This window comes from Ceratotherium simum, chromosome 38 (genome assembly GCF_057802395.1).
Source record: "Ceratotherium simum simum isolate JZ-2026a chromosome 38, ASM5780239v1, whole genome shotgun sequence".
NCBI classification, from domain to species: domain Eukaryota; kingdom Metazoa; phylum Chordata; class Mammalia; order Perissodactyla; family Rhinocerotidae; genus Ceratotherium; species Ceratotherium simum.
The window spans coordinates 21,398,567-21,421,058 of NC_141937.1; the positions used below are offsets into that span (position 1 = coordinate 21,398,567).

General features: G+C 39.1%; 1 protein-coding gene across 1 annotated transcript in view; it reads left to right on the forward strand.

Annotated features, from left to right (window-relative positions):
- Positions 1-22,492, forward strand: part of PHACTR2 (phosphatase and actin regulator 2) — a 260,046-nt gene that overhangs the window by 178,797 nt on the left and 58,757 nt on the right. Inside the window, exons 4-5 of the mRNA XM_087424964.1 lie at positions 17,221-17,301; positions 22,258-22,416. Coding sequence (XP_087281090.1) covers positions 17,221-17,301; positions 22,258-22,416 — 240 coding nt within the window. The remainder of the gene's footprint in view (positions 1-17,220; positions 17,302-22,257; positions 22,417-22,492) is intronic.

The window sequence follows — 22,492 nt, forward strand, 5'->3', positions numbered from 1 at the left end:
AATTTTATTTATTTATTTTTCCACCAAAGCCCCAGTAGATAGTTGTATGTCATAGCTGTACATCCTTCTAGTTGCTGTACGTGGGACGTGGCCTCAGCACGGCCGGAGAAGCGGTGCGTCGGTGCGCGCCCGGGATCCGAACCCCGGGCTGCCAGTAGCGGAGCGCGCGCACTTAACCACTAAGCCACGGGGCCGGCCCCGCATTTGTCTATTTTAGATACTGCAGTAGTTGCCCTATTATGACTGGTTTATTTCACTTAGTGTAATAGCCTCAAGATTCATTCATGTTGAAGCGTGTGACGGCATTTCCTTCCTTTTTAAGATTGCATGGTATTCTATTGTATGTAAATGTCACATTTTGTTCATCCATTCATCTTTCAGTGGACATTTGGGTTGTTTCCACCTCTTGAATGTTGTGGGTGGTGCTACTGTGAACATGAATGTGTTATTATTTTTTATTTTCGTTATTCTAGTACATATGTACTGGTATTTTGTCATAGTTTTAATTTGCATTTCCCTAATGGCTAGTAATGTTCTACTTTTCATGTACTTATCTGCCATCCATATTTCCTCTCTGGTGAAGTTTCTGTTCAAGTGTTTTTTTTGTTTGTTTTTGTTGTTTTTTCTGGGAAAGATTGGCTCTGAGCTAACATCTGTTGCCAATCTTCCTCTTTGTTTTTCCTCCCCAAAGCCCCAGTACATAGTTGTATATTCCCGTTGTAAGTCTTTCTAGTTCTTCTGTGTGAGCCGCTACCACAGCATGGCTACTGACAGACAAGTGGTGTGGTTCTGTGCCCAGGAAATGAACCTGGGCCGCCGAAGTGGAGCGTGCCAAGCTTTAACCACTAGGCTGTCAGGGCTGGCGCACTGTTCAAGTGTTTTGCCTAATTTTTAATTGGATTATTTGCTTTCTTCCTATTGAATTTTAAGAGTTCTTTATATATGCTGGACACAAGTTGTTTGTTACATAAGTCATTTGCAAATATTTTCTCCCAGTTTGTAGCTTATCTTCAATTCTCTTAACAATGTCTTTTGCAGAGCAAAACTTTTTAATTTTGATGAAGTTCACTTTGTCAATTTTTTTGTTATAGATCATATTTTTCATGTGGTGTCTCAAATTCTTTGCCTAACCCCACATCACAAAGATTTTCTCCTATATTTTCTTCTAAATGTTTTAGAGTTGTATGTTTTACATTTATAAGTAAATGATCAATTTTGGGTTAGTTTTTATTAACCCAGAGTACTAATAAAAATATTAAAGTGTGGGGTTTAGTTTAAGGTTCATTTTTTTTGTGTATAAATGTTCAGTTATTTCAATAACATTTGTTGAAAAGACTATCCTTTCCCTATTAAATTGCCTTTGCACCACTTTAGAAATTAATAAGCATATTTTTCTTCTATATACTCCTCTTTGGTAAAGGTCTGTTCAAGTCTTCTGACAAATTTTTATTGGGTTTTTTATTTTCTTAATGTTGAGTGTTGAGAGTACTGTATATAGTCGAGATGCAATGCCTTTGTCAGACATATTGTTAAGGATATTTTCTCCCAGACTGTAGCTTGTCTTTTCATTCTTTAATAGTGTCTTTTACAGAGCAAAAGTCTTAATTTTGATGAAGTACAATTTATCACTTCTTTCTTTTAGGATTGTACTTTTGGTGTCATGTGTAAGAACTCTCAAGAGCATTTATTGAAAAGACTATCCTTTCTCCATTGAATTGCCTTTGCATCTTTATCAAAAATTAATTGGCCACATGATCTTTATCAAATATTAGGATCCATATTTGTGTGGGTCTATTTCTGGACTCATGATTCTGTTCTCCTAATTTGTGTGTCTATTCCTTTGCTAATACCATGCTGAACTGATTACTATAGCTTTATAAGTCTGGAAATTAGATACTGTGATTTCTCCAACTTTATTCTTCGTTTTTAAAATTTTTTTAACTAATCTAGTTTCTTTGCCTTGGATGAACTTTAGAATCTGCTTATTTATATTCTCAAAAATTTTCTGCTGGGATTTTTATTGGAATTACATTAAATCTATACTACAGTTTGGGTAGAATTGATGTCTTTACTATGTTGAATCTTCTAATCTATGAACTGGTATATCTCTCCATTTAATTAGCTCTTCTGTTTCTTTCATTAGTTTTTTGAAGTTTTTAGAAAATAGTATTAGGTTTGTTCCTAAGTATTTCTTTCCTAGTCTTTGTTTCTTTTTTTTTTTTTTTTGACTATTGCAAATGATATATATTTTTAAAAATTTCTTTCTTCAATTGTTCATGGCCAGTTTATAGAGATACAATTGTATCATGCTACCTTGCTAAACTTACTTATAAGTTTTAGTAGTTCTAGTGAAGACTCCTTAGGATTTTCTATGTAGACAATTATATGGTCTGTGAATAGGGATGGTTTTCTTTCTTCCTTTCCAGTCTGTATGCGTTTTATTTCTTTTCTTGCCTTTTTGCACCAGCTAGGACTTCCAGTACAATAGTAAATAGAAGTGGTAAAAGGGGACATCCTTGCCTTGTTCCCATTCTTAGGAGAAAGCATTCATTAGGTGTGATGTTAGCTGAAGGGTTTTTGTAGATGCACTTTATTGGATTGAAGGTTCCCTTTTACTCCTGATTTTCTGAGAGTATTTATTTGAATAGGTGTCGAATTTCTCAAATGGTTTTTCTGTATCAATTGATAGGATCATGTGGTTTTTCTTCTTTAGATTATCATTATGATTGATTACACTGATAGATTTTTGCATAATGAGCCAATTTTGCATTCTTGGGATAAACCCCACTGAGTTGTGGTGTATTATGCTTTTTATATGTTGCTGGATATTTTTTGTACTATTTTGTTGAAGATTCGTAATATTGCTCTGTAGTTTTCTTTTCTTGTACTATCTTTGTCTTGTTTTGGTATCAGGGTAATGCTGGTCCCATAAAATGAGTTGAGAAGTGTTCCCTCTTCTTCTATTCCTGGAAAAGATTGTGTAGAATTAGTGCTATTTCTTCTTTGAATGTTTGATGGAATTTACCAGTGAAACCATCTGGGCCTGAAGATTTCTTTTTTAAAAGGATTTTAAACTGCAGATTATTTCTTTAACAGTTATAGGACCATTCAGGCTATCTCTTTTATCTTGGGTGACTTTTGTAGGACCACTGGTGCTTTGAAATGGAAAACGAAGAGACTCTTCTTCCAAATTTCTTTATGGTTAACCAACCACCTCATCACCTTCTATGAGGTTTAAATGCTGACTTCTCAGTGAAGTCTATCTTGATCATCCTATATTGAATCTCTCTTCTTCCCCAGCACTCTTTTTTTGACAGCTTTGTTAACATATAATTCATCTACCGTACAATTCACTCACTTAATGTGTGTAATTCAATGGTTTTAAGTAATATTCACAAGCTATGAAACCATCACCACAATCAACTTTAAACATTTTCATCATCCTAAAAAGAAACCCCATCCCATTAGCAGTCACTCCCCATTTTCCCCCAAAACCCTCAGCTGTATTTTCTGTCTCTATAGGTTTGCCTATTCTTGATGTTTCATATAAACGGAATCATATAAAAAATATGTGGTCTTTTGTGACTGGCTCCTTTCCCTTAGCATAATGTTTTCAAGGTTCATCCATGTTGTAACATGTATCAGTACTTGATTTCTTTTTATAGTCAAATAATATTCCATTGTATGAATGTACTACACTTTATTTATCCATCCATCAATTAATGGACATATATGAGTTGTTTCTACTTTGGGCTATTATGAATAATGCTGCTATGAGCATTTGGGTACAAGTTTTTGTGTGGACACATGTTTTCCCTTCACTTGGTTATATACCTAGAAATGGAATTGCTGAGTCATATGGTAATTCAATGTTTAACATTTTGAGGAACTGCCAAGACTGTTTTCCAAAGCAGCTGCTCCGTTTTACATTCCTGCCAGCAGTGTGTGAGGGTTCCCATCTCTCCACACTCTGGGCAACATTTGTTATTATCTCTCTCTTTATTATTGCTGTCCTGGTGGGTGTAAACTAGGGCCCCTGGCACTCTTGGTTCCTCTTTTTCTGCCTCTCTTTTCATTTTCCATAGCACATTTTACCTTCTAACATTTATAAATTACTTCTATTGTTTATTATCTGTCCCCCTTCCCACTGGATAATAAAGTCCATAAGGATGGGGATTTTTATTTTCTTCTCTGATAAAATCCCAAAGCAACTAGAATAGTACCTGGCTTATGTTAAGCATTTAGTAAATGTTTGTTGAATGAATGAATGAATGAATGAAAGGCTCTGGATGGGCCTTATCCCGTCCCATATATGAGGTGTTTGTAAGTGAATGTTTGTGATTTGGAAGTTGCTGGAATTTGGGGGGAATTATACCTATTTTCAGCTCTTCCTTAGTGTTCACATCATTGAGAGCTGTGTAAGCACCTTAAGGAGTCTTGAAAAACCAAAATAAACAAAATGAATATTTCACCCAATTTAATGGACCCAGTGGGGGCCCATTCCCTCATGAATGGATAATGGCCTTATGTAACTGTTACCATCTGCTCTGTGTGTCAGCAGCCTGTTAAAGGTCATGGTGGGGGCATCAATGACATAAAAAAGTGAGGTGGGGGTAGTGCTTTAGTTCAACCATTTGTGTCCTTGTGTATTTTTATTTATTTATTATTTATTTATTTATTTATTTTGTGAGGAGATCAGCCCTGTGCTAACATCTGCCAATCCTCCTCTTTTTTTGCTGAGGAAGACTGGCCCTGGGCTAACATCTATGCCCATCTTCCTCCACTTTATATGGGACGCCACCACAGAATGGCCTGACAAGCACTGCGTGGGTGCGCGCCCGGGATCTGAACAGGCGAACCCCAGCTGGCCCCTGTGTACTTGTGTATTTTATAACTGAACCTAATCAGACCCAATGAGCGTTAGAAATTCTGTGGATAAGAGAGACCACATATAATAATTTTACCATACATACTTTCTTGAAATTTTTTTATTCTGATTTCCTAAAGATATATGATGATATTCAAACAAATTTTTCTCTGTATCTATTACATGTGATCTGAAGGAGACTAAATATTCCTCTTCATTTTTTTCTCCCAGTAGAATGAATTTTTTCCTGGTTCAGTCTTTTTACACATAAGTGGATGGAAAGAATCATTATAGCCCCGCCTTTTTATTTATGGAGCATTTATTATTCATTATAGGTCTATTCTAGGGGTAAAACCCGTTTATGGGAAAGAGTAATATAACATGAGTGCTAACATTAGGTATATTTGTCATAAGTGAAATTTGTGGTTCCATAAATAGGAAAACCTTCCATCGTGGATTTAAAGTAGCCAGCTGCACAATGAATCGCTAAACCATCAGGGCGCATGTTCTACAGATAAATATAAACCATAAAATCTTATTTCTAAATGGAGTTGAGGAAACTCCCTTGCTTCCTGTACGTTCTACAAGATGTGATATTGTTGATATAACCCACGCTGAGCTTTAGGTTTAAATTTGTTGAGCCATAGAGCTGACTAGTATCTCAGGCCTCCAGTTTTTCCCAAGGGGAGTTAAGTTCCTCTAGGGCAAGTGAATTCAGATAAGCAAAGCATTTAATTCTGTGAAAACATTCTCCAAGGAGCCGTGGATGCTACATATATTGTTGATTTCTGAGTATAAAGGACATTTTCTAAAGAATCACGCCCACTAAAGTGCAACGTAGAATTGTTAACTTGCATTTATTTTTCTCTTTGCCACGTTTAATTCCTAAGGGGGATGTGGAGGAAAGGAGCGATGTTCTCATCCATCTCTTAATAAAAAAGGCTTCCATTAGGATGAGACATAGTGAGTTTCTATTGTTTTAAGGGAGGATCTGATTGTTTATATGCCTTACTTGGGTGGATAATTTCCTAATTTCATTTTCCTTTGGAGTGGTGCCACTTTTAAATACTTTTAGAGGTACTACAGAACTCCTCTGGCGTGGCTTAGAGAACTCATGTCAGGAAAGTCCATTATTTTATTTCCTTTGCATATTATTTCCCTTTGTGGTTTTGTTTTGTTTTTTTTTTCATCCTGTGATACGAATCTGGTCTTTATCACTAAGGGCTAAGTCCTGGAAAGTGACTGTTTTTTGGCTTATATGTTTTCCTGATTTGTTTCCCACTTGGAATATAAATTGTAGCTTTAATTCTTATTTCTTTTTGTTAGGTGAAAGGAGTTTGCTCATCTAGGCTTATAACATTTTTTTTCTGAGTTTTCTTCAACTGATTTCCCAAACCCAGACTCTCTAGGTTTTGAAATGGATCCTCTTGAAGTTTTCTTTATTCCAACATATAAGTGTTTACTTAGTATATATTATAAGACAGGGCATGAGAGGCTATGCGAGAAATGTAAGAATAAGAAGCGAGATTGGAGAGAAGATTGGATACTGGAAAACAGCAAACACATTATACATCAGCGTGGTTAAAATTCTTTGAGAATTCCTTGTGATCCACTTTTCTTCTCAGATATATGGTTCTCAACATTAATGTAGTCCAAAAATGTCTCACAATTTAATTTATTTTTTAAATTGTGGTAGGAAACACATAACATAAAAATTTACCACCTTAACCATTTTTAAGTGTACAGTTCAGTAGTGTCAAGTGTAGTTACATTGTTATGCAACAGATCTCCAGAACTTTTCCATCTTGCAAAACTTCAACTCTCTCTCTACCTATTAAACAACAGTTCCCCATTTCCCCTCCCCACCAGTCCCTGTAATTTGTTTTTAAAGAAAACCTTAGATGAATCAAGTTTAAAACATTAGTGACACCGACTAAAACTTAACCACCTATTTAAATCTGATGTTGATATATTGCTGGCATTATGTAGTCCTTTCTTTTTGCTGAGTTTCTCAATTCAATGTTAAAAGTTCAATTTAGTTACTCTCCCATGAGGTTTGAAAAATATTCCCTTTGAATAATTTCTATAATTTGTTACATGTGCAGCATCTGAAGTAAAGTGTTTTTTTAAAAACTAAGTAAAAATACTTTCATTTCTGTTACTTATTTGAAGTTTTGTTTGGTATTAAAGTAGAAACAAGATATTGAATATTAATAGTAATGATAACTAACCCTTGGCGAGTTTTTACTGTGTGCCAGATGCTGTTTTAAATACTTGTCATCTTCCCAATTACTCTATGAGGTAGGTTGCTATTATAATCCCCATTTCACTAATGGATAAACTGAGGCACGGGGAAGTTAAATAACTTGCCTTGGATTCAAGGGCTTGTGAGTAGCCTAGCCCGTATTGGAACCTCAGAAGCCTGGCTTGAGTCTTCATTCTTAACCCTTGTACTATGCTGCATTCTAGATCAATAAGCGTATCAAGGTAAAAATATCAGTGGAATATTATCAAAGGGATATACATATGTATACAGGAGAAATAGAAAGTAAGGGAGGAAAAAACCAATATCTACCTGGTCCCTACTTTGTATCAAACACTTCACAAGGTGTGTTAATCATCCTAATGTCCATCCAGCTTGGTTTTACCCCCTCTGTTTTCATATGCAGAAACAAAGGCATGGAGTAGTTTAGAAGCTTGCCCGTGATCACCTGCTAATAAGTTGCAAGGTCTGTGTTTGAACTCAAGGTGTATTCTTTTTCTTTTTAATTTTTTATTTTTGAGGAAGATTGGCCTGTGCTAACATCTGTTGCCAATTTTCCTCCTTTTTTTTTCTCCCCAAAGCCCCAGTACGTGATTGTGTATCATAGTTGTAGGGTTGTAGCTCTTCTATATGGGATGCCGCCTCAGCATGGCTTGATGAGCTGTGAGTAGGTCCATGCCCAGGGTCCAAACCAGCGAACCCCAGGCCACCAGAGTGAAATGCATGAACTTAACTGCTACACCACTGGGCCTGCCCCCAAGATATATTCTTAAAAGGGCTAGAATGTATACTTCCTGGTCCAATTTCTATTTTCTAGCTTTTTCAGTCTTCAAGAATGATGAGAATAATTAATCTGTATCACCTTAATAATCAGAAATTTTGAAGCAGAGGGTGGAAAGGGAGACTACTGGAAGGAAGCATTGTGTCAAAGTGGAAAATTAGAATTGCTATCAAACTTGAAACATTATAGTTTCAGCTGCAGTGAAAAGGTACATTTCCCCAAACATTTTTTGGTGTTTTGTCTTGGAAAATAAAAACTTGAGTTGAAGTTACCCTTGGTCCTGTCACTGCAGAGTCGAGCAAGAATCAGGTGTCATTCATTTCTCCTGGTTTAGTCTAGTCCTGGACCAGTTTTGCCAAAGAAATACTGTTTTTTACACATACTGTACATTCTGTTGTGTTGGCAAGATGGTAGGTAGAGGAAGGCAATGTTTAAGGTGCTCAAGTAAACAATCTTTTAATCCTCTAAAGAAACCTGATCCGATTAGATATGTATATGAAAATAATAAATATGGATTTTGGAGAATTCCTACTCAATCTTCTTACTTAGGCTGGTTATACACCTATTAGTTTGAGTTGATGTTTTAATATGTATTGTTCATAGATTAACTAAATAAAAACAGGCTGTTAAGGATTATGTGTTAACCTTCTCAAAAACATTTGGCCCTAGATATGAATACTTGCAGATGTCTTTAATCCTGAGCAATAGAATTAGATGTTTAAACTAGCAGGAATGTCTTAATTTAGGATGTTTAGTATCACTAAGATCTCTTTCCTGTCCCTCTTGCTTGCCTGATAAATGGCAAAATGAGACATTATCCCATCTCAATTAAAGTTGTTGAGTCCCTGAAATGTGTAGACTGTCCTGGAGCAGATGAAGGGGAAGAATATTGGAACTAGTAAGTTCAGGCTCCCTAGGAGCCTCTTTGCTATGGATATTGTTTCTGATCTTCTAGTTTGAAAAACCTCTTCACCATTTAGAGCTAAGATTGATTGATTGATTGATGTTGGTAAAGAAGATTGTCCCTGAGCTAACATCCATGCCCATCTTCCTCTATTTTGTATATGAGATGCCTCCACAGCATAGCTTGATGAGCCGTGTGTAGGTCCGCACCTGGGATCCAAACCCACGGACCCAGGCTGCCGAAGCGGAGCGCACGAACTTAACCATTACGCCACTGGGCCGGCCCTGAGATTCATTTTTATATCAGTTCTCTAGCTTGTTCTTCTTAGTGTGAAGTTAAAATTTAATTATTCTGGGGATGATTATCATTATCCTTATTTCAATCATCTCTCCATTTTGTGGTCTCACTGCGTCTTGGGTTTACTGTTGTTTTACGTGAAGAAACAAGAAATGGAAACACACGAATTTTTCGTTGAACTCAGTGCATCCAAAAACACCTGCCTTATGCATTTGTGTTTCTCAGGCGTTCGTGAGAGTCAGACTGCAAGAGGAAGGACAAGCTGTGTTTCGCGTAGCTCCCAAATCCCGGCCTCTGATTACCCTCCTGAGAGTACTTGTACTTCCTGGCCCATCTGCGAGCGAGGGCTTTGCTCATTGTTCTAGTCCTGAACCTTTATCCCTTGGGAATAAAAACCATGAGTCTCCTTGGGTTGATCTGCGTGGCTGTTCCCGGCTCCCCCTTTCTGGAAACAGCAGTGACTCCAGCTGCTGCTCTTTGCACGGGGCAAAGACCATCACCTCTTTTCTCCTCCCACGTCAACTTTTTCCGTCACCTGAAAGTTTAAAAGTACTACATACATTGTTCAATGAAAAGCATGAGGCTGAACGGTTTGTAAAACATCCTACCCTTTATGTAAAAAAAGGAAAAATTGAAATGAATATTTAAATTTGCCTAAGAAGGTCTGGAAGGATACGCAAGATGCTTAAAAGTGGTTATTTGCTTGTGGAGTGAGGGCGGGGTTCAATTTGGATAGGTGGGGGCAGGGTGAGAGTGAAAATTTTTACTGTATCCTTTTATAATTTGAGTTATGAGAAGGTACTGCCATCTAAAATTTGCCTGTTTACTATTAACTTTAAAAAATTGTTTTTTGGGGCCAGCCTGGTGGCATAGCCGTTAAGTTTGCCCAGTCCCTTCGGTGGCCCGGGTTTCACCGGTTCCGATCCTGGGCGCAGACCTAGGCACCACTTATCAAGCCATGCTGTGGAGGCGTCCCATACAAAGTGGAGGAAGATGGGCACGGATGTCAGCCCAGGGCCAGTCTTCCTTGGCAAAAAGAGGAGGATGGGCACGGATGTTAGCCCAGGGCCAATCTTCCTCATAAAGAAAAAAATTGTTTTTCTGTCTCACGTCCTGAAGGAAGATTGGAAAGCAATGTACTTCTCATGAGAAAGTTGAAATCTTTGTAATTATCAACTCAGATTGGAGAATGCATGCAGTGGACTTTTGGTTCAACCAGATTCTAAGTCTGTGACTGGAAAATGTGTTTAGCCTCTTTATCTGTTCGATATCCTTATCTATTCGAGGAAAATAAAAATAATTGCTTACTTAGCCTGTCTTTCAGGAATACTGGGAGGATTGATGAGAAAATACATATAAAAATGCTATCTAAGCACCAAATAAATGGATGATTACTATCGGATTTCTGGAGGAAGTTGTGACACTGATTTCCCAAGAGGAGGAAGGGACATAGATCTCCCCATCTTCCTCTTTCTTAAGGCCTGGTCAAGTTTCAAACCTGTGAGGGGCAAAAAGAGAGTCTGTGTAGTTCTTCTTTTGTATTTCTGCCTTGAAAACCTAGAGAATCTTTGGCCTCTGCTGGAAGAAAATTCAATTGAAAAAAGCATCTATTTAATACCATTCTTGATTAGTCAGAGCTCTTCACTGCTAATGAATAATAACAGGCTTAAGCAAACAGGGTAATTATTGGTTCATGTAACTGAAAAGCCCAGGGGCAATCAATCTTCAGGCATGGTTCGATCCAGGTGCTTAGAAGCTAAGATTAGAAATCTGTCTCCTTCTTTTGAGTCTATGTTTCTCTGTACTGGCTTTCTTTTTTTTTCCAGTTAGGCTCTCCTTTTGTGGAGGCAAAGTGTCTACTAGCAGCTCTAGGCTCCTGTTCAGCTAGTTTTAACAGATCTGGAAGAAAAGAGAAAGCCTTCCTTTCTTGTTGTGCCAGCAAAATTCTTGGGCCTGGATCTCAGTGGTGCAACTTGGGCACAGCCCCTCTCTGAACCATTCATCAATGCCAGGAAGATCCTGGGTTCTGAGTGGATAAGCTTGGGAGCCCTAAAGCCCAGGGATGGGGTTAGACTCACACAAATAACATGGATGAAGAGAGGGAGAGGGTGGTTCCTCAAAGGCTGAATATCAGGAGGGCTGTTTCTAAAGTAAGTGGAAAAGGGTGTAGCTATGCCTTCCCTCCCTCCTTGCAAAACAAAACAAAAAACAAAAACTTAAGTGCACAATATCTGCTCTATGCAGTATTATTTTTGGCATTATGGGGATGAAATGATAAACAAGACATTCCTCATAGGGCTTACACAGAGTCATGGAATATGCAGCCATGTACACAGGTAGTAAGTGCCATAACAGAAATCGTAGTAACAGCCAACATTTACTCAGTGCTTTCTACATTCTAGGTACTGACCTAAGCACTTCACTTGTTTTAACTCATTTAATCTCCAAAAGAACCAGAAAGGTAGCAGCTGCTATCCCATTCTGTAGATGAGAAACCTGACGCACAGAGAAATTCCTTCAAGCGCTTTAGGAGCATTGAGTGGTGGTATTAATTCTAGCCAGCCAGAATAGTGAGATCGCCGTGCAGGGGGTGCTGTTTGAAGACGACTTAAAATTCTAGGAGGATTTCACCAGAAAGGGTCAGGGAATGAGTCTGACTCTAGGAGGAAGAAACCCATGAAGGAACGGAGCTGAGGAGGTGCAGGAAGTGTTTAGGAAATGGCAAGAAGTCAAGTTTGACTTGCACAAGCTTGTGAAAAAGTGGGATGAAAAAACAAGAAGAATGGTTCATTGGGACCAGTTCTAAAGCTTGGCTGCTGTTCTGAGGAGTTCGACTCGTTCTGTAGTCTGTAGGATTTTTGAGTAGGGGAGTGGGATGGATCAACAGGAACGTGGCCAGACCCCTGAGTGTTTTTAGGTGGGGGTGCTGCCTTTATTTCTCTGCCTGACATTCTTGAGATGTTTTGGGAGGTTTTGGAAATGTCCTGTTGAGTGGCATTTGGGTGCTTGTTTCTTTCAATGACTTAGCTACGCCGGAGTCAAGGGTCTTTTAAAAAGGACACCATTTCTTAACATTCTGTTTTCTGTAACTACTATTGAGGAGAGAGATAAAGTAACGCCAGCCTCTTATAGAACACTTTCAGCACAAGACAGGGAATTCTTTGTTTCTGTCACCGTTTTACAGTAAGGCCATTCAGTGCTCAGAACCAAGACGATAACATGGTACACTTATTTAATAGTCTATGTGCTTTTCTATTTTGTTGCATCATTAAACGGCATTAGAATTGAGAATTAGGACTCTCTTTCCTCGCCAAAAGAAAACACAAGTGGCCTGTTGATTGCAACATTTACTCTCCCAGATACTTCCAGAGTAATACAAAATCCTGGCCAGGCATTTGTAGAAAGGAGCTGGTGGCATGTGCCCCAGCCTCCTCCCCTGCATGCAAGCTCCATGCCCAGAAGGACATCATAAATCACCTATAATTTACGATGAGCCCAGTCGTGTGCTACACCCAGCTAGTTCGCTGCTGTCTGTCCTCTATACACTATGACCTCCTTTCTTCAGAGCATACAGTGACTTTTTCAGATGAGCCGTCAGACAGAGAGCTGAGGATTTTCCCTTTGGCTGGTCCAGCCAAGCGGTAGAGAGGGGAGAAGACAGAAGACTCTTGTTCTTAGAGTTTCGCCAGAAGCCACTTGCTTTCTCTTAGATGGGAGGTGGGGAAGGAGCAGAAAACAAGACCATTATCATTATTAGCCTATTTTCTTTTATTCATTTATTCAACCAATACCCAGATTTTCTGAGTGCCAACAAGCTGCAAGGCGTTGTCGAGGATACAGCAGTAAACAAAACAGTGTCAGCTCTCGTCGAGACTACACTTAGACAAAGTAGTAGGTCCCATGTCCCATGTCAGGAGGTGGTGACATATTTTGCAGAGTAGGAAGATGGATAAAGATGGGAAGGGGAAACAGCTATTCTACATCGGGTGTGCAGGGAAGGGATTTCTAATAAGGTGACCTTTGAGCAAAGACTTGAAGGAAGTGAGGGAATGAGCCAGGTGGGGGTCTGGGGAAATCTCCTCCCAGAAGGACAGAGGCCACCATGCAGGGACCTGCCTCAGGGGAGAACCAGCAGGGGCTGGAGGGGCTGGAGCAGAGAGAAGCAGGAGGGGGTGTTAGGGGAGGATCAGATGGGGGGAGGCCCAGCCTAGAGGAACGTTAACTCACCCAGTGCAGGGAGTGAAACAGGAAGCACGGTTTGCTTGATCTTGGTGTAAAAATCTCTCAGGCTTTTTCAATCGAGATGAAAGTGAATAACCACGAGCCATTTACTCAACTGGTGACCATACTTTGCTTGGAGAGACCTAGCTACTACATCCAGTGATCTGTGCCCTGCGGAGTCTCTTCCCTGGCAATATTTTGGTTATGCCACAGCTGGGAGTAAGGCCCCCAACATTACTGCAGTTGTTGCACAGATGAGTGGAGCAGCTGGGGGGATGCTTGGGATCAGATTCTAGGAGGTGTCAATAACCCACTTTGCGGTCAATGAACGCAGCGCTAACTCATGCTATTTTCCACTCACAAATGACCAGCTCTAGTCTAGAGCTGCGGGGAGCGTGTGTTGGTGCCAAAGTTACAGGAGTGTGGTTTTGACTCCTTAGGAGGAATACCTTCCTAAAAATGAGGGGGATGGATCACGAGGTGGTCTCTGCCATAAAGGGACCATCCTGCCTCTGAAGGTTTTCAGGCAGGTGAGCATATCTCCGGAATGTTCTAGAAATAACGCCTGCTCTGGGCGGCACGTTGGACTAGAATGACCTCTCAGAGGCGTTCCGATGCAAAACACTCTGAACCTGTGGAAAAGTGTCCAGTGAATGTGCTCTGCAAACATACGGACGCTATATAAACACGAGGCGCATATTTTTGAAGATGAAGAGTGAGATACTTGTTCTTCTGGGAGAGCAGTGGTCGGAACTTTGTGCCCCAGTGACATACCTTCCGCACTCGGTCGCCTGCAGTTGGTTCTCATTGGCCCCATACGCAGTTATCTGCATTATGTGTTAAAAATGCGCTCGGCCAGAGACCAAACAAATAGCCAAAGGCATTTTCCTATCAGGGCCCGTTTTTGGAGGTAGAGCCAAAGAACAAAGCTGTCAGTTTTGATTCTTGGCAGGAAGCCATGCTGCTGCTTCAAAGCTCCAGAATTTATAAGGAGGGATTTTTAGCCGAGATTTGTTAGAATTAAAGCAACAGAAAACTTAAAAACTAATATGTAAAGCATACTCTGGGATCCGAAATGGAAAGGCAGAAACAAAAGCGGGATATGTTCTGGGCTCTCAGGTGAGATTTAAGTGCAAGAATGAAAGATTTTAAAGGCACCTAAAGCGGAGATTGCAGAATGGCCTTGATTAGGGGCCGGCCCCGTGGCCGAGGGGTTAAGTTCAGTGCGCACCGCTTTGGCGGCCCGGGTTCGTGGGTTCAGATCCCGGGTGTGGACCTACACCACTCGTCAGCCATGCTGTGGTGGCGACCCACATACAAAGTGGAGGAAGACTGGCACAGATGTTAGCTCAGGGCTCATCTTCCTCAAACAAAAAAAGTAAAAAAAAAAAAAAAAAAAAAAAGAATGGCCTTGATTAATGATCTAGGATCACACAACATTTGAGCTGGACGAGATGTCATTTAGCGATTGTGGAATCTCATCCCTCAATTTACAGATAACGGATCAGAGGCCCTGGAACTTAAAAAGCCTGCCCAACATTACACAAGTCAGTGTGGAAGATCTGAGACTAGAATCCAGGACTCTTGACAATCATTTTGTGTTTTAGGCCCTTTGCAGAAGCAGCAAACAATTAAAAGTTCTGCTTCCTAAGGGCCAGGGCACACAGCCACGGTGACTGTACTCTGAATCGACAGTGCGTTTGGTTTCCCAGAATGTGGCCTGATCCCCGGGCCCAGTGGCACTTGTTCCTGCGGTTCTCACCTGCATCCTCAAGCTTCGTGCAGCACAGCCTGGAACCTCTGGGCCCACCCACAGGAGTCTGCAAGAGGTCTTCAGGGGCCTGGCTCCCCTCAGAGCCCCAGTCAAGCCTGAGTGGGTTTGTACAATCCTTGGGAGATGGCAGTGGTCAGGGTCCTTCTCAACCGCCTGCAGAATCTCAGCAGTGTCCCCCAGTGTCATTGTGGTGGTGGTTGGCTTCCTGTGCCGACAGGCGTTCTCTTCTCTTTGACAAAAGCCTGAACAAATCGAAGCTGTATTTAAATAACAGCCCTCTTTTTACGTAAAAGAACCCCCGTAAAAGAACAGCTCCTGCTGGCGCCTACACCCAGTTAACTTGGTCCATTGAAATCACCAACATTTAAGTGGGCTGTTGATATTTGCTTCTGGAAAGGAGGATGGGGGGTGGGGATGAGTGGGTAATCTAAGGGAAATGGGGAGGGTTCTGTGTGCGTCCTGATTTGGACCAACAAGACGTTAATTATCACTCTTTTGACCATTCATTCGTTTTCTTGTTTGTTTACATTCTGATCGTATCCCAAAAAAACATTTGATAAAACCTAGAACAAAGAGCACACGTGCTATAAATAAAATATAAATGAAGTCAGGTCGCTGAGAAGGAGGAAACAGATTTCATCCATGAATTGTCATATGAAATCTGTGTTAAATATCAAGTTTTACTCTGACCTTAACCAGGATAAAAAAGGAGCACACGATTCCTAGTTCTCAGAAAAGGAAAAGAATTCCAGTTTCTTCAAGAGAGACAAAGTGTTGCTATTCTGGGGCTCATGCCGCTCCTAAGCACTTAGTGAGGACTTGCAGGTGCTTAATACAAAGCTCCCCGCCCAGAGGCATGCCCCTCCCTCCCGCCCTCTCTTCAAAGTGTCTTTGCTCCAGACCACCTGGAACACCCCCCAAAAACGTGTTTTTAGTTATCATGAGCTCTGTTTGTATGTGTCAAGGCATGGCTTTGGGTAATGGGGTTTAGTTTAGGTCTCAAAATTATGTTGTCCAGGGTGGCTCTAGGATTTACAGATGATGAGGTCAGGAATAGGAATTTTGGGGAGGGTCAGAAGCGACTTCTGCTGTGGCTACCCAGTCTCCACCACTGTACCTTTCTTTTTCCCCAAAGAACCCTAGGCCCCTTCTCTGGCCCTTTTTTGCTGTGTCAAGGTGCTTTTTGGAATAGGGCGTCCGAGGGAAGAGAGTTGTGCAGAACACACTTTGGGGAATGTTGGCCCAAAGGATTAGTAGATGACATGATGACCCTGTATTAATTTTACACACCTTCTTGTGCCCTGAAAGTGGGGAATGAAGTTAGCAGTTACATAGACGTGTAGGATTCAGGAACGAATATTATACACATCTATGGTAAATACTATTGAGGTCCCACCCTGAGCTCCTAAACTCCATTCTAAAGTTGTACCAGGAATTTAGATTCTTCCGGAAGAAGGAAGAAGCAGTGTTGAGATTTAATTCCCATCCCTTTACGTGCCTGTGAAAGTATGAATTGACTCCATCCTCCTAGGACTTGGGTTTTGTCAAGGAATATGCTAGAACACTCTAGAACTTTTGAGTATGGCAAGGAAAAGAGTTACAGAAATCTGATATGTTGGACTTTTGTAATGGATGGTGTGAGAGAGAAAACACTGGAAAAAGAGTCCCTTCCCTCTGGGATTTGGATGAGTTACCTGAATATTTACTGAAAGTTCGTTTGTTTTTAATGTAAGCATACATATCCTCCACATACACTGCATATTCATAGAAGCCTATGTTTTAGAATGCATCATGACTAAAGAAAGGAATATTTCAAAGTGAGACGTAGCCTTTGTGCTCTATAGTTGATGTGAAATAATGTGTCTGGATTCTTGGCCAAACATCATCGTTGCAAAGACCAGGCACAGTGGCTGGGTTTCAGATCATGGGCTGGAGTCATTGCTCTCATCTGAATTATGTTGACTCCAGTCACATATTTTGCTAGGCACCTTGAAAAACTGGGGTTTGAGCCCTCAAATGAACAGAATTAATGTGCTTAATTCTACTTGGAATGTTTTTCAAAATTATTGTAAGCAATGACTTGATTCTTACTTGTGCTTATTCTTTTTAAAAGTATTAGAAAGGAAGATATCCACAAGACAAAGTAGAGAGGAGCTGATAAGAAGGGGAGTTCTTAAGGAATTGCCTGATCAAGGTGAGGAAATTAATGATACCTTTAAAATAATTTGATCCTTCCTTCTTTGGCCTTTCTTTCATTTTCTTTTGAAATTTAAGATGATCCTGGTCTTTGGAGGAGAAAGCAGTGAGTACCACACCTGAGAATCTTGCTTTAATTCACAATGCCTTTGTGGGCTGCAGAGAATCTAAGGTATTCTAGAAAAGAAATTCAATGACCTCTTTGGTGAGTCCTTCGCCATATGTCACTCTAAACCTAAATCTCCACAAAGGTACACTGTGGCTGGAGATACAGATAAGATACAAATGCTTATATGACTCCTTCTCTTCTCTGTTCTTGAACTTCAGTCTTTCTATACAAGTTAACTCAATTGTTGGAATAAATGCAGAGTTTCAGCTTGGCTCATGCCTTTTGGTTTCTTAAGTCAACCAGTAAAAGAAAAGAGAGAGAAAAGAGATGATAAATGTACCTCTTGTCCTTTCTACTCTATAACACACTCAGATGTGCAATCAATAAGGCATGAATGGGCAAATTAGATTAATCTGCTTTACACGATCTCTCCAGCAAGTTTCCCAGGATTATTCTCTTTTCATTTCTTTGAATCTTTGAATCACTAACAATTATTTCCAAGCATTTCTTTTCCTAATCTTCTTCCCTTTTTTTTTCTCTATCCTCCTGAGGGAGAATCTTACTCAAAAAGACAAGGATTAGATAGAAACTGAGAAAGACTCTCAAAAAAAAACACCAAAATTGGCTATTTCTCCAAATAAATACTACTGAATAATTTTCATTGCTTCCACTACTATTAAAAATAAAAGAAATTTTTGTTGCAACATTGTTGATTTATTCTTGCCTTCCCCCAGCCCACCCCCAAACGTTTACTGGGGAAAAGTATTATTGTTATACTTTTATGGGAACAAATGAAATACTATTAATTTGGAATTGAAATAATAAAATACTTCTTTTTTCCTGATATATGTTCCTTGCAAAGAACTAAACATCTTTTGGCCATTGCTGTCTATAAATCCAAATGACACTTTTTTCCAACATCTGAATAATTCCAGAATGGGGCTAGGAAATGCTTTACTATTTTACTCCTGCTTCCAAGAAAATAGAGAAGTCTGGAGTGAATAATATCATTTTTCTTGAGCTCCCACAGTTTTAGGTACTTTACTTCAATTTCTGGCCTATTATACTTTTCTCACTCCATTTTATGAGTGAACTTTATGTCTTCCCTAATTTTTCTGTTACCTTGAGGCCGTTTATTTCCTGTCTGGGACTTTTAACAATAAAAAAATGCACATCTCTAACTTTTTTTTACTTGAAGGTGGACTTGCAGTATCAAAATTTGTCTCCTGTCTAATCTCTCTGGAGGCAGTAGAGTAATTACACGTCCACTGAAAACTGAACACAGGGCAATCACCTGTGGGGGGTGGGCCAATGCACTTTTATATTATCTTTTGGAAATATCTTAAAGAAAGAAAAAAGGTGGAAAAATTCATGACTGAAACTGTTAATAAGTATTAAAGATATAGATTAAAGGCCTCTTTTTTATCCAGTTATGGCTAGAAAGGAGTTTTTCTAAAAAAAGTATCAATGGTCAATTCAAAGAAATGCTTAGTATTGCTTGGTTTTAATTCTGCCTGATCTGTTAAACTGTTTGCATGGTGAATTACAATTTCATATACTTATTTCCCAGAAATCTGACTCTATTTGACCTTTTTATTTAACTTTTGTAGACTGAACATTGAAAAGTTTTAGAATGTAAAAGAACAAAACAATTTTTAAGCTAAACATAAAGTAATAGGTTGAATGTTTAGGAAGTCATAAATTACTGAGTTTTACTTTCCACCTTTTGCATAGTCCCCATATAGAACTCTAGAAATTCCCTAATACTTGGAAGTTCCTGATGATGCCTATTGTAAATAGACTCCTTCCTCTTTTTCAGCCAAGGGCTGGAGAAAATAGTTTTCTGTCATTTTTCCAAAAACAATTATCTTGAGAATTGCAGTCTGTTTTCAGCCCTAGCCAGAGACTGGAAGCTGGTGTGCTTGGGGACAACCTCCTGTCTTCTGCTGATGAAGGTTCATTCTTTGCCTTGATCTTGACTTTGCCTTAGCTTGTCAACTATGCCCTATATTTAGCGAGCCCCATAGACTTTTTAAATCCCTCCAGCTACCCTGGGTTTGACCTCATCCCATCCCACCCCATACCCTCACTCCCAACTATTATTATTCCTCTTAAATTATCTTTTTTTACACTAAGATCTAACTTCAATCTAAAAGTGCAGCAAGTGGTCTTCTCTCCCTGAGAAGTGCATGGTCCAGTGCAAAGCTCAGTCCTTGTCTTCCGGTTCTGTCCTTCCATCTTTTCCCTTAGCTCTAACACGAGGGCCTGTACTGGCAGCTCCTTTCTTTCTCCCGTGGTGTACTTTTTAACCTTCTAATGAGTCTCTCACCTTTTGTTCAAACATGATTTTTTCCTCGCCTCTGTTCCCCTTTTAACTATACCCCAAATACACCTAAACACCAGAAAGAGGGAAACTCTGCAAACGCTCTCATGTTCCTTATTTAACTGCTTCTTTCTGTGTGCGCTTTATCTCTTGGTTTACTTGAAGCTTATGACTCTTGTTCTGAATTCTCTCTTTCTTTTGCATACAGATGGTCCTATGAGACTTGGCGTGAGCCTCTTACTGTAACCTGCGGTCTGGCTCAGCATCTGCTCTTGCCTTCCTTCACCAAGCTTCTATTTTACTTACCTACATAAACTATATCAAGGAATTAACTTATGTTAATTCTAAAATAATACACAAAGCAAGAAAACCTTTTCAATACGCACACTGATTATTAATAACTTCACTTCTCCTTTGTATTATCCTTGAATTCTGTGTTTATTACAAACATGTCTCCTTTTTCTACAGTTATTTTCATATGCACTCGCTTTATTTCATACCTCAAAGTAAGTATCTTTCCACATTGTTGATTATTTCTCTCTATCATGTGATAATCCAGTTTCTTCTTGTACTACAACTATTTAATTTTCTCTCTAGCTTTTTTGGTCTGAATTTTAAAAATCAGTTATTTAACCTACTAAAGAATTTTAATATAATAATGGTTAAAATAGAATTAAATTGTCATCAACATGACTTCAACGTGTTTTTATTACCAACTAAAGTCATAGAAAACAAAGATAAACATATTTGGGAGACCTAAAAACTGAGAATTTTTATATAAAGAAGAGGTTTTTTATTTTGTTTAGAATTTTCCATTCTTACATTAGTTTTTATTTTTCCTGAGTCTAATATCTGGACATTATATTGGGTCTCTCCTCTTTTTTTAATAGCAAATTTCTTGAGATTCAGTAATAAGAACTAAGAATCTTTTGGTTTCTTTTTGGTTTGACATATACTCTTTAGAAAATTATCACCTTAATTTTATCGAAATAGTTAAGATTTACTTGCAATGGTATTGCCTTCAGTTCTTGTCTCTTTTAGTTTTATACGGAAATCAGATTATAGATACTTGGAAGTTATATGACTAAGCAACAATTGTTTTTTCATTTTGAGCATGACATAATTCCATGTTATGTGTTTTATGTATTAAAACGTTATGCTTGTTTTTGTCAAGAAAACCAGTGGATTTTATTGTTGAGCCCAAGCAATTCAATCATATTTAATGAGAATTTGGGAGATGGTCTCTGTTTTATAATGATTGTCAAACTAAGGTTAATCAAAAATTGCACAAAAACAGCTCTAATCTTGCATTTCTTCAAGTTTGCTAAGTAAAAATCTTCAATTCATTAATTTTTTTTTACAATTGTAGCAAAGTTTCTTAAAATTTGCCAGATATGAACTAGAGTTAATCTTTTCAAGCATCACTGAATTAAGAGTTTCTGCAAAATCTCTTTCACTTCAGAAACTCCTAGGAATTATGAAAGTTCAGGGGTTAAAATTAGTTATTTATGATTTAGATAACATTAGAAATTTTATTTTGTTGTGATTTTTTTTTTTTTTTTTGATGAGGAAGATCAGCCCTGAGCTAACATCCATGCCAATCCTCCTCTTTTTGCTGAGGAAGACTGGCCCTGGGCTAACATCCGTGCCCATCTTCCTCCACTTTATATGGGACACCACCACTGCATGGCCTGACAAGCGGTGCGTCAGTGCGCGCCCGGGGATCCGAACCCGGGCCGCCAGCAGCAGAGTGCGCGCACCTAACCACTATGCCATGGGGCTGGCCCCTCGGTTGTGATTTTTAAAAAATCCTCTGAAATTACTTTTTTCCTACGTGTTTTTTTTCCCTAATGTTTTCAAATTATTATTAAGCCAACTTGAAGATTTTTTGGTTAGTTATACATAACAATTGCCTGAGTACCTTTTAATATTTCCATAAATAAGAAAATGAAAATACAGTTAGCCTTACTATCTTTCGCTGAATATAGAGTAGCTGTTATCTTACTGTGTGACGTTGACTTATCATAGCTTTAATATTCCGGAGATAGTGGTACTTGGAAATTTTCATATTCTCCCACTAATTGTTTGTGTGTAATTCCATTTCATGTTAGCTGTGTATTTGCATTCACCTGTGTCTTTGGTGCTTGTTAAAATGTTTATTCCATTTTTCAGATTACTCCTTTTACCGTTCAGTTTCTGAAAGGCAAAGAAACTCTTAAGTATTGACTTCAAGGAAACCTAAGCACAAGAAGAGAGGGACTCTGCTGCCCGGGCATGTTTTATAATTAGGATAATTGTTCCTACCGTCTTGAATTAGCACCTGGAAATTCCCTCCATAGCTGCTGTCCCCCAAGACTAAGGATTTTCCAGCGCTTTCCTTTAACTTGGTGAAACAGAACAGGATGTATTTGGTGCCCAGGGCCTGAAAGCTGAACCTGAACCCTACAGTCCTAGTAAGTGGAAAACTGGGTTTTAAGAAAGCCATCAAGTTAGACATCTAGGTGTTTCTTTCCCCATTTTAGATGGAGATGTAACAGTTAACTTTGAAAATTCAAACGGGCACATGATACCCATCGGAGAGGAGCCTACCCGAGAGGAAAATGTAGTAAAATCTGAAGAAGGTAATGACCTTGTAGCTGAAAAAGCGCCACCTCTGGAGGAAAAGGCGGAAGATAAGAAAGGTAAAATCAAGAGAAACCCCATATTTTTTTTACTTCACTACAGCTCAATGTCGAGAATCAGGTCTTCGACTCCAAA